Source organism: Artemia franciscana, chromosome 15 (genome assembly GCF_032884065.1).
Source record: "Artemia franciscana chromosome 15, ASM3288406v1, whole genome shotgun sequence".
In the NCBI taxonomy this organism is placed as follows: Eukaryota; Metazoa; Arthropoda; class Branchiopoda; order Anostraca; family Artemiidae; genus Artemia; species Artemia franciscana.
The window spans coordinates 30,800,064-30,813,266 of record NC_088877.1 but is presented as its reverse complement, the minus strand read 5'-3'; the positions used below and the strand labels follow the sequence as shown (position 1 = coordinate 30,813,266).

The window sequence follows — 13,203 nt, the reverse complement described above, 5'->3', positions numbered from 1 at the left end:
AAGGAAGGGTTTAAGTTGTAGAGGGGTGCGAGTAATGGGAGAAGACAAAGAATAAAAACTTGAATGGATTGGAGTGGATGAGGAGCACGCACAGCTATGCTACTTTCAACATAAAACAAAATTATAGCAACCCTAAACTATGGTGTACAAAATCCAAATTGATCTTCAGTTATATTTTACAAACGTTATAGACTTTCCTGATTTATGTATTTACGTTTTTTTATTTATATTATTTATATTTTTATGCTAACTTAAACACATTTATATAATATAAATAACCTGATAACAGTGTAAACCAGGCCTACTTCACAAGCCTCTAATTTTGGGTGCTCCAAAAGATCTTTCCTTTTTAATTATCTAACCCTGAGTTTTTCACCCGCTACATTTGCGTTAAAGATTAAGCAAGTCAAAAAAGACAAAATCTAGAGGAGAGGAGGAGGGTTATCCTGGCAAAGTTTTAGTAAATTTTTTACATTGTATGAGGGTGCAAAAAACCTTGGTCAATTTTTCTAGGTCAATTTTTCTACACACTTACTTTTTTACTATATTAGTTTCTGTGCCCTCATACAAGGATTGTACAGCATCAGCAACTTTTCTTCGGTATAAATAAACACATTTTATAGTAAAACCCGTTTTAGACCGGAAATCAGTGTTAGTTTCATCCAAAATATAAACTTGACCAAGCCAAAAGAAGAGAAATCAATGTGCAATGTGAAGGAAGTAGATAATAAAGAAAACTTACACCTCCTTCTTTATAGTAACTTCTTTCCCGTTGGTACCACTTAGCGCTGGTGCTTCTTGTTCTAAAAAAAATATAAATATTGATGAGGCTCCAGGTCAATTTTGACATCAATCGTATGGTAAGTTTTTGTACTGGAGTTCTAGTGCTGTTTGTAAATTATTATTTTGACTTTGTATAGTTAATAGCCTTATTTGAAAGATTCTTTATTGCAGAATGCTAAACTTTAAACATATTTTTTAAGAACAAATACATAAATAAAAAAACAAATGAAGAAACAAAATTCAAATTTAATTTCAAACAGGACTTATGAAATAGAAACGAACAAATTTTGCCAGAGTTTTGTGTAAGATTTTACCAAGTAAATGAACACGAAAAAGATCAGGAATAAAGATAAATGAAGTCAGATATATCCACCAATATGTGGTAATGTCAGTAACTCTGAGAAAACCGGTCGAAGAGAAACCAATTTTTCGTATATATTAATAACCAAAGGTTTAGAGCCAATTAACAAACAAGGCTACCTCAGATGACAGAGCATGAAGTCTCATTCTCTGGGTCGTGGGTTTGGGCTGGACGTTAAGCTTTTTGCCAGTAGTTCAAAATTGAAAATTTAGAACATATTCCATTTTTGGGAACAATCGTATTTGTGGAGAATAAAAATCGATATTAGGATAATTTACCCGTGTAGATGGATGAAAAATTGAATTAAAGAGGGAAGGGAAGGGATCTTCTCTCTTCGTAAATGAGAATTTCCAAAGTTATAGTTTTGGTAAAATCGATATTAGATTAGTTTATCCGTGCAGAGGGAGTAAAAACTGAATTAAAGGGGAAGAACTCCAAACTTGAAGTTTCGCATAAGTCAATAAAGCATTAGCTAAAATTTGCATAAAAAGCGGGCACCTAGTGGAACAGCTACCCCACTCACCCTTCCCCATATGTAGGAAGATAATATATTCCTTTTAAGATTTAGAAATGCTCTTTGCTTTCATTGGAAAATAATTTGTTCAAAAAATCTTATCTCAGCAACTTATCTCGTGGTTCCTTAAAGTAGTTAAATAACAGCAATAATTACGATATTTATCATTACCTACTTATATCAAAATGATAAATAGGAGATTAAAACTAAGAAAAAAAGACGGAGAACAACATAAAACACAGTTGAAGGTCAACAAAAATATTAACAGAACAAACGGATCTAACCGTGGCAAGGCGACAAGTGCTGATATCGTTGCGAATAGCCTATTGTCCCACCTAGTCAGCTTCCAAATAATTTTCGGCAGGAACAACTTTTTTTACGATCCCAATGCCTAGAAGGATGATAAAGATAAACCCACAAATCTAGTAGGTCAAAAATTGCTAATATATTTATTCTTAAAGAATGGGTAAATCCCATAAAAGTAAAGATCAGAATGATAAAAACAAGTGGAATTAAACTTACCAAGGGTAATATGATTAAGTGACACAAGATGTATTTCTTGCTTTCTTTAGTAAAGCTTCTTATTTGTGAATACCCTGTATTTTGGATACAAAATGATTTTTCTTGGCAGCCTTGTACAAAATAGAAAACAGTTTAACAAATACATGTGAGAAAATGAGCAATAAAAATATTACCTTTTTTAGTAATAGGAGACTGATGACCATTTGTAACCACATCAGTAGTTGGTACTGCTTTAGGGACAACCTGAAACACGATTAATACATTATAAGGTACAAAAACAAAAAAAAAATACTAAAGTTAAAATAACAAAATCTAGTGTTGTTTTGTTTTTTTAATTCAAGAGGGTAACATATAATTTCTGGTTTTAAGATGATTTCTTATTTTGAGTTTGAGGGGAATTTTACACAAAATCTTTCATTCTCCTTATTTTAGCAGATAGTTCAAAATTCAAAATATTCTTCAAAAGAGACGTTTTGGGTATAGCCTAGATTATACTGAAATACTTTTTGCAAACCTGAATGGAATTTTCTTACAAAGTGGCTACCATTTTGAAGTATTGATAGGTGGAGTTCTGTAGCGTTTAAATCTACTACTACTACTAATAACTCACTGCAGCACCAAGCCGTCTGAGGCCAACACAGCTACGTACGCTCCTCCTCCAACCTAATCTATTTAAAGCCTCCCTCTTTACACCCTCCCAGGAAGTTCCCATTTCCTTTAAATCTTTATTTATGACATCCTCCCAACCCAGACAAGGACGACCTGCTTTCCGTGTAGCCCCAGACGGTTGGCCAAAAAGGACAATCTTCGGTAATCTGTCATCCTTCATCCGTAGAACGTGGCCTAGCCATCTCAACCTTTCTTTCATTATAGCCCCAGAAAGTGGGATTGAACCACACTTTCCGTACAACCTACTGTTTGAAATACGGTCAGTCAGCCGGGTACCCAGAACAATCCGTAGGCAATTTCTCTGGAAAACATCTAGTAAATTTTCATCTGCTTTTCGGAGTGCCCATGCTTCAGAGCCATATTTGACCACTGTCATCACTGTAGCTTCCAATATTCTAATCTTGGTTTGTAGACTTATCTTTCTATTCTTCCAAACTTTTTTTAACTGTGAAAAAACATCCTGGGCCTTAGCTATTCTACCTTTAACATCTTCACTGCTCCAACCATCTTTACTAATAATACTACCAAGGTAACTGAAGCTCCCAACCTGATCAATCTTTTCGTTACCTAATGTCACCTGTTCATCTTCACTTATTCCTAGCCTTAGTGACTTAGTCTTCTTAACATTGATTTTCAAGCCTATTTTAGCACCCTGAACTCGTAAAACCTCTAAAAATTCATTCATTTTGCTCACACTTTCATCTAATATGCTTAAATCATCAGCATAATCTAAGTCCAGGAGCGTTCTTCCTCCTCATTTGATTCCATGGTCTCCAATTGCCTTTCCTGTGCTCCTTAAGACGAAGTCCATCAAAATGATCCATATAAAGGGGGATAGAACACAACCCTGCTTAACTCCTGATTTAGTACAAAACCAGTTGTTAACCTCATTTCCTACCTTAACGGCAGCAGTATTATTCTCGTACATAGCGCAAATCACTTTAATGTATTTTTCAGGTATACCATATAACGACAAGACCTTTGTTAACGCTGTTCTATCAACAGAATCGAAAACTTGCTCATAATCGATAAAACTGAGGACCAAAGGTGTTTGACAACGAAGGGACTTCTCAATAATTAACCTAAGAGTGAAAACATGGCCAACACATCCGCTACCTTTTCTAAAACCGCATTGTTCTTCCCTTAAAACTTTGTCTACAGCATGTCTCAGTCTAAAAAGTATCATATTACTCAGTAATTTGCTACCTACAGAGACCAGACTAATGCCTCGATAATTACGACACTCACTCTTGTCACCTTTCTCATACAGTGGTTTAATTAAGGTTTTCCTAAAATCATTGGGTACTTCCCCTTTTTCAAAAATCATGTTCATAATCTTCAGTAGCTTATTCCTAACCTCAGAGCCACCATATTTAAGAAACTCATTAATCATACTATCAGCACCTGGGGCCTTATTATTTTTTAATCCTTTTAGTACTGTCGCTAATTCTTCCTCACTAAACAAATCTTCCTTCACATCCAAGGTATCACAAACTTTTTCATTTTCATCTATATCTTTTCCTGCAACTGTATCTCGGTTTAGCACATTCTCAAAATGTTCCACCCTCCACTTCACATCTCCTTAGTTCATATTTTATGCTTTCTCCACTTTCTTTACATTCCTTTTGTTTTCATACGACCTATCACTCAGATAATTCTTATACAAACCCCTTCTACTCTCTATTAAACCTAAAACTTTTTCACTAATATTCCTAGTTGCAGCCTTAGCACTCTTCCCTAGGACATCATCACCATCAGCTAAAAACCTACAGTGTTATCCTGTAACACATACATACATATGTGGAATAGCAAAAAACAAGACAAAGTTTGAAAGTAACCTGACAACCAGAAAAATATCACAGAAAAAAAATGCTAATACGTTGTTAGTGCTATGATTTCTACATAGACATTACAAATACTTTATTATGTCTATTAAACAGCAAAAAAAGAAATAATACGAATAAATAAATATAACAATAAGTAATCCCTCTTTGACATACAACTTTGAGTGGTTCCCGAACAATATGTGTACACTTCTCTAGCCCACAAGCTGCTGCAACGCTTTACGTCACCCAAAGCCTAGTAAATCTAATTTTTCATATTGTTTTCTTTACGGAGAAAATACAGCCCAATGTTGATTTAGATGTTCTAATATTATGCGAAAATATTTAAACATACTTCTCAATCCAAATTCTTCCTGAAGGATACGTGAAATAAATCTTGATTTTACGGATCAATCGTCGTCTTGTAAGTGACACTAAGTTTGGTGGGACATCAAACCAGAAACTAATCCTTGCGCTAAAATTGTCTTTTACATAGTCAATAGGCTACTGTGTTCAGCTGTTTCAATACATACCCATTTTAAAACAGAATATATTATAGATTTTCCTTGTAGCAGAATAAGCAACAAAGTTTTTCTAACAGAAATAAGGAGTGAAGTTGCAATTTAAAACAAGCAAAAATTATTGTTTCGCAGATAAAGCAAGATATGCCAACAAAGCTAGACTGACTCGAGATAATTCCTTATATTTGTATAATTTCACGTTTTGCGAATGAAAGATGCCGGATTGACAAAGATCGTTCGAAAATCAGGTTGTCCCTAAATAGAGGGAGGGGGAAGAGGTCAAAATGAAGAATTTCATAGGAAATTTCCACTTTCCAGAATTAAGGTCCTACTTCCACAGAATTTAAAGACTCTTAGGAGGGGGTAAAGAGTGAAGCTTTGAATAGATTTGGATGTAGGAGGAGCATGTGCAGCTGCATTAACCTTGGGCGGCTTGGTGGTATAGAGAGTCTTAGTAGTAGTAAAAACTAGGACTTTTGCTACTGACCCAAAATACGAAAGCAAAAAAAAAAAACAGCATATTGCTTCAGGAGCAGCAAATTCCATAAGAAGCCACCAGAAAAAAAAAACAATTTATAAGGCCCTCAATAGCCTTTCGCCGACCATGATATCGATAACTTTTAGCGCAAAAATGTAATTCTACAAAAAAATAACCCCCAAGCAAGCTGAATTTTCAGAAAAGCACTACCTTTAAGAATCCTAAAAATATTAGACCTATAAAAATAGCCCCTTCACTCATTTGAGATGCGAAGGGGGTAAAAAAAAATATTAGATAATGAAAACTAGTGAAGATGAAAGAAGGTCTTTTGGGAGAGCATGATTAACAGGAAAAATAGATCCCACTCCCCATTCTATATAAGTACAAACAATATCTGGAAATGAGCAGGAAAATTGATTTTGCATCATGGCTCCTACCTTAGGTTTGTAGTGAAATGCTTCCTCGCGAATCATGAAAGGCTTCCTAAGCTTCAGTTGTCCCAGATAACTTTGACTCAGAGTAAATAAATCATCCCGTTTTCCTTTTTCCCTGTTTTTCAGGTCTTCAACCTTTTTCTCCAAATTAACATAAAAAGGATATTGAACGGGAAACTGATCCAGGATGCTTTTCAAAATGATCAGCGAATTTCTGACTGCAACATACATTTTTGACTCAATACCAAGTAAAATGGCCTGAAAATAAAGAAAAGGTTTTGAGGAAAAGGAAATTGAAGCTGGGAACAGGTGACTCTTAAGAGCACAGTCATTTTCAAATTGAAATCTGGTACAACTCGGGATCTTCCTAACTAGTTTCAGCTAAATACAAAAAATTAGACAAAAAAAAAAAAAAAAAAAAAAAAAACAACAACAAAAAAAACAACAAATGTAGTTGTCTACATTTTCCATCAGCTTCTAGCTAAAACTAAATCCGTACAAAGCGATGTTATAAATTACCTTTCAGAAAAATTTGGTAGAGGAAATAAAATATATCTACCCAAATTAATGAGAGTTAGAGCCCTTTTCCGTAAATATGTGCTTTTTTTCTTTTCCAAGATACCCAGTAAAAAACCTGAAAGTGATAATGAACAGGGAGTAAAGCTAAATTAGAAACGTTTGGGGAGGGGGAGGGACTTTTTTTTGTTCTTTTTTGCTTGAGCTTGCAAAAAAAACTATCTAGACAAAAAAAAAAATGCAAACTACTAGCATTTAAGGTTTGCTAGCATTAGAATTTGGGCCGAGAAAACATTTATAGTAGATTAAGTATTGATGGGGCACTACTCTAAGCCATCAATATGTTCAGCGAAGTTCCTTTTCTGAGTCAATTACTTGATTCTTACGGAAACAATAGCCTGCTTTAGATCTATTGGCAAAAAAATTAGTATGTCACTTGAGGGAGGGCAATAAAGGTCCGTTCTATCCGGTGGTGTATTTCAATCTTTCTATCCTATTCATTAATCTTCCAATATTTTATTCATTAAATTAATTAAAAAAAAAACTTTTTCCACAAAAAAAGTTTTCTCGAAGAAAAGTAGAGCTCCATTAAGCCAAGAACGAGCACAAATAAAGTCAAATAATCTTCCAAGCGTAAAACTACCATAAATCACTATCAATAAATAAATGAAAACGACCAGAAATTACAATAAATAGCCAAGTCAAACTCAAAACGAGCAAAATGAACATGAGTAGGGCTGATAGCCCCCATGCCTTCCCAAGACCAGAACAAAATTTGCGCTTTACTGGAAAAAAAAACAACAACACTAAAACAAATGACCGTGGATTGTCAGTTCAATTGACATATACTGATACTTACTCTTAAAAGTTTTGATAACTCTTTATTTATGAAAGTAAGAAAAATGAAAACATTTAAACCGTATTTTTTTTCCCGTAAAGTGCCAATTATGTTCTGGTCTTAAAAAGGTATGGGGGTATTTATATCAAAGACACAATTTCCACACCTTTCAACTACGCTGAACAAAATGACTATCTCAAAATTTTGATTTTTTGTGTTTTGTGAATTGTTTGGGGAAGTTTGGGGAAATGCTGGGCATCGGAGGGGGTTAGTTGCCCTCCAATCAGTTTCGACTATCAAAAAGGGCTCTACCTCTTTCGATTTCAAATCAAGTGAGCTATTTTCCAAGGTTCTGCGAAAACAAATGGACATCTCAAATTTTCTATCTGATGCATTTCGATAAAATACGAGGTGTAAGGTGGGGGTACCAACCCTCCGATCACTCTGAATCTTAATAAGGGTACTAGAACTTCTGATTACCAATCCAATGAGCCCCCTCCGGAGTTTACACGGTCACTTTCTATATATATACCTTATAAACCCCCAAGACATAACTTACAACCCTTGCCCTGAGGGCTCTGGGAGGGGGAGGGTTGCCATCTTCAAAGACGTAATTTGGGGACCTCAATTCGTTGAAATAAATGGCTGTCTCAGAATTTTGATTGGATGTGTTTGGGGAAATGATGGGCGAGGGAGAAGGGGCTAGTTGCCCTCCGATCAATTTTAGAAACAGCACTAGAACTTCTGATTACCAATCCAATGAGCCCCTTCCAGCGCTCAACCTTTCTATATATACCTTATATGTTCCCATGGCATAACTTACAACCCTTGCCCTGAGGGCTGTAGGGGGGGGGATCCTCAAATACATAATTTCTGGACCTTTCAACTACATTGAACAAAATAGCTATCTCAAAATTTTGATTGAATGTGTTCGGGAAAATGGTGGGCGTAGGAGGGGGGTTAGTTGCCCTCCAATCACTTTCAAATATTAAAAAGGGCACTAGCCCTTTCAATTTCCAATCGAATGAGCCCCTTTTGGAGTTTCTACGACAACTCCTTCGATACGAAGTGCCCTGGTCTAAAACTAAAAAAAGTAAATAAATAATACATTGTGCCCACACCGCTCTTTCCTTAGTCAGCGCTATTGTGCTGCCAATGATTACCCAATTTAAGAAATAATAACCAACTCAAAAATTAGATACTATTCAAATTTAAAAGTAACAGTTAAAATCTACGTTAAGGAACAATCTCAGGTGAATTTCTTTTGTTGAAATTATTTTTGGGTCTAGTTTTCTCTCTTGTTCTATTTTGTTTCTATTTGACTCTTCCTCTAAATATTAGAAACGACAATTGAAAATAATAAAATGGCCGATGAAATCGACAATAGATATCTGACTTCATACTACTAGGCAAACATTGAATAAAAGTGAGAACACTCCTAAATTATATTTAACTTGAATAGATACAAGCAAGCCCGTACGGAGGACGAAGGGCTTCAGGCCTATTTGACCTCTAAATTTTTGCTGTATTTTCGACGGTTTTGACACAATAATTTTAAATTCATTCACATTCTTCATAATTGCTAAAAAGAAGAGTGAAAAAAAGGACGGAGGGGTTGGGAATTGTCGCTTCTACAGTTATAAAAAACTTCTAAGTATTTTTTTAAGTGTTTCTGTAATTTCTAATATCCCAGATAATTCGTGATTTTTTCCAGACAACTGACAATTTTTCAAAGTTTTGAAACTCAGCCTTTTAATCTATGCTTCTTTACGAAAGAGTGTTAATAATTATCATTTATCAAATCCAATACATTCATTAAACAGGCACGTTCACATTAAAAATGTTGTACTATTTAAGCAAATTCTGCTGGATGACCAATCAATTCTCTCGTTCTACCAAAACAAACAAATAAAAACAAAAAAACCACCTGAAAAATACCTTGCTTATGTTTCGCCTACTAAGTTTTTAATGCTAAAATATTCTAAAAGCAATTAGAAACGTTAAGTACCTTAAATATCTTATGGTGCCATTTATGGCAAACATGTCTGTAGTTTTCGAAGTCGATATGGCTAGAAGAGTCAGAGCCACTTTGTGAGCCAGCCCTAAATTTCGTTACAAATCCTGGATATGATACACATTCTCTTTCATAGACGGCCTTGTCCCCATGCCAACGCATAACTGTTTGCAGAGACATGAAAAGAAAACGACCAAACCTCCGACATTCGTATTCACTACATGAGTTGATTGTATGTGTAATATCACAGAATAACTGAAAAAGAGACAAACTGTGATAAACTAAGCTAAAAACTCGAATATTTAAAAATATGATTGACGTAACGATAAAAAATTAAAGGATAAAGACTATTAACAATAGTGTTAACGATTGAAAAAAACACTGCACTCATTGTTAAGCTTAAAATTTATGGGGGAAAAAACCTAACAATAATAGGAAAAAGAAGAAGAAAAAATTAGTCAATTTTGATTCAATTTTTTACTTTTTAATTAAAATTATTTGATAACTAAAACGAAAAAAAAATTAGCAAGACAATTTAAAGATAAAAAAAGAAGACTTTTTTGTCATTTTCAATTCAAAATGATACAATAGGCATGTCAGGTGGCCTTTAACAATCATTGAAAAAAAAAAGGAAACAACAATGAAGACAAGATAGAGATAAAAAAAAATTTAAAGTGGATAAATCAGTAAAACGAGTAGTGAATAAATAGAACCTAAATAGATAAATGACTCAAGTTTTTTCTTAAAAAGAAGATGCTCTTTAAAGAATTACGCTAACAACAAGGAAAGAATCAGTGGCCGAGTTTTAAGTTTTTACATTCCAGCGTTACATACTCAGGAGAGCACGTCAGGTGTATTGATTATTAGAATACTCAGGAGTATTTTCGTCTTTTCCTGCTTCTGCTGATTAGTTCTTTTTTACCTTTTTTCTCCTACTTTTGCCTAGTTTATTCTTTTTACCAATTCAGGATTCAGAAATAAAATGAGCCTATTAATTAACCTCAATTTTAGTCCTTTTTCAGGCGTGTCATTTTCGGGGTCTCAAATTTTGCAAATTATGTTCAGCAGCGCGAACACCTTAATATAAAAACAATTAAATTAAGGACTATTTACCCTTCAACACTTTATCTATCAAAAAGTGCTTGTTTTCAAAATTATCCTTCAAGATAGGGCAGTAGCAAAAACCAGGAACTCAAATATTGCGGAATGAATTTGTTTTTAAATCAAAATCTTCGATTTCTTTTTAATATTTGAGACTGTCGAATGTTTTCTACAGACTAAATGTCAGTTCCTGCCTCTGTTTATGTCATTCAATAAGTAAAAGTGCCAACTAAATACACCCCTATCCTTGATCTAACATAACTGATAATATAAACTTCCTTATTAAGACAATATGAGTCAGAACGGCCGTTCCACATACATGGGAAATATTACCAAAGACAGGCACGATGTCATATTGTCCAAACCACTCATATCAAAAACTAATGCACAGCAAGAAAAATAATACACAAGAGAAAACTTGTTCTTTACTAAATCTAACTAGATTTTTTTTCATTATATTTAATAAAGAATATTCATATTTTTCTAACAAATTCTAGTAACTGTTGGCAGTGAGAAACAGGACAGATTATTTCACTCCAATATACTTGCGCCACTGTAATCGTCCAGGTTCAAGTGATAACTCAAAATAAAAGCACCAAAACCGAAAATTTCAGCATTTTTATGGTTTAACTCGGGAGTCGAAATAAGTCTTTTGAGATTTCCCAGGAGACAATTTCTTCTTGCGGTCGATTAAAAAACTTTTTCCACTGGACAAGTTTTTCAAATAAAAGTAAAGAGCTCCATTAAACCAAGAATGAGCAAAAATGAAGTCAAATAATCTTCCGAGCGTATAACTACCACAAATCACTATCAATAAATAAACGAAACTAAAAAAGAAACAGAAATTACAATAAATAGCCGAGTCACACTCAAAACGAGCAAAAATTAACATGAGTAGGGCTGATTACCCTTATGCCTTCTCAAGGCCAGATCACAATTTGTGCTTTACTGAAAAAAACAAACAAACAAATGGCGGTGGATTGTCACTTAAATTGGCATATACTGACATTTCTTCGTTAAGGTTTTGATTATTTTTCATTTATGAAAGTAAGAAAGATGAAAACGTTTCAAAAGTATTTTGTTTTCAGTAAAGCGCAAATTGTGTTGTGGTATTAAGAAGCCATTAAGGTTATCAGTCCTACTCATGTTAATTTTTGATACACTGAACAAAATGGCTATCTCAAAATTTTGATTAGATGTGTTTTGGGAATTGATGGGCGTGGGAGGGGGTTAGTTGCCCTCCAAAAACTTTTAACCAATAAAAAGGGCACTAGCCCTTTTAATTGCCAATCAAATGAGCCCTTTTCAAAGCTCCTAGGACAACATGACCATCTCAAAATTTCTACCAGACACATTTCTTGAAAATACGAGGTGTGTATGTGTGTGTGGGGGGGATCCTCCTTCCGATCACTTTGAATCTCAAAAAGGGCACTAAAACTTCTGATTGGCAATCCAATGAACTCCCTCCAAAATTTATACGATCACCCTTTGTACATAAACCTTAAATGCCCCCAAGGCATAACATGCAACCCTTGCCCTGAAGGCTTTGGGGGAGGGGGTTGTCATTTTCAAATACATATTTTCCTGACCTTTCAACTGCGTTGGACAAAATGGTTATCTCAAGCTTTTGATTGAATGTGTTTGGGGAAATGGTGGGTGTAGGAAGGGGGTTATTTGCCCTCCAATCACTTTCGAATATGGAAAAGGGCACTAGCCGTTTCAATTTTTAGAAAGTTGGCCCAGGGCAAGCAGAATCTTTTTTAAAGTAAAACAGATCAAATTTAATTGTGAATGCCATAAATAATTCTTTGAGAGTTGAGAGTTGAAGCAGCAGTTTCTTTAACAATAACTTGTTTATGAGAGGTATAATTCTGAAATCTCAAGTAGCACTTTTCATTACATAGTCAATTTATCGTCAATACTACAGGCTAATATTAGTTCTTTCACGGTACTTCAAATAAGATGTGATATGTCTACCTTTCAACTAAAATATTCAAGGGGAGAGGGGCTGGGACTTTCCCACATCTTTACATCGAATCAGGACTTAACTCAATTTTGCACAAAGCTATAATCTTACCCCCTCCTTCTGATGTGCCAAACCAAAAAGTTATCAGCTCCTTAAAATTTTCAAAATGACGCTTCTCATGAACGAAGTTTTAGAAAAGAAACTAATATCGTATCAGCTCTTCAGAGGTAATTAATAGATGTCAAAAAAAATTTAATCAGTATTAGTTTTAAATTAGATTCTCTTCTCGTGGGCCAATTTTCCAATCTCAACTGAGAAAAAAACAAAGGGTAGGTCACATTTTTTATTTAGCAATAAGAGAAATTGATAACACTTCTAAAACCTACGTGATGCCGTTCCTCATTCTCGCTCCTCTGCCCCTAATTGTTTATATAATGCATTCAAACATGTCAAATAATCTTTGAGACATACATTCTAAACAATTTTGTCCCAATTAGAGCTACAAATCTCTACCAGGGCTGCCATTCAGCGCATTCATTTACAAAAAATCACAGCTCTTGGAAAAAAAATTACATAATAAAAACATACATAAAAAAACTTAATGTTCTTTTTTAGGACAATATTTAATATTCATACTTTCTCCAAAGTCACAAGCTCAGGACA

At 34.4% G+C, this 13,203-nt stretch overlaps 1 protein-coding gene across 3 annotated transcripts in view; it reads right to left on the bottom strand.

Annotated features, from left to right (window-relative positions):
- Positions 1-13,203, bottom strand: part of LOC136036337 (THO complex subunit 2-like) — a 130,478-nt gene that overhangs the window by 42,458 nt on the left and 74,817 nt on the right. For all 3 annotated transcript variants that reach the window (XR_010619708.1, XM_065718486.1, XM_065718487.1), the window contains 4 exons: positions 9,468-9,728; positions 6,109-6,363; positions 2,354-2,423; positions 743-803 (listed from right to left, as the gene is read on the bottom strand). Coding sequence is in view for 2 of the 3 variants with exons in the window: in XM_065718486.1 (XP_065574558.1) it covers positions 743-803; positions 2,354-2,423; positions 6,109-6,363; positions 9,468-9,728 (647 nt within the window). In the remaining variant the exon portion in view is untranslated. The remainder of the gene's footprint in view (positions 1-742; positions 804-2,353; positions 2,424-6,108; positions 6,364-9,467; positions 9,729-13,203) is intronic.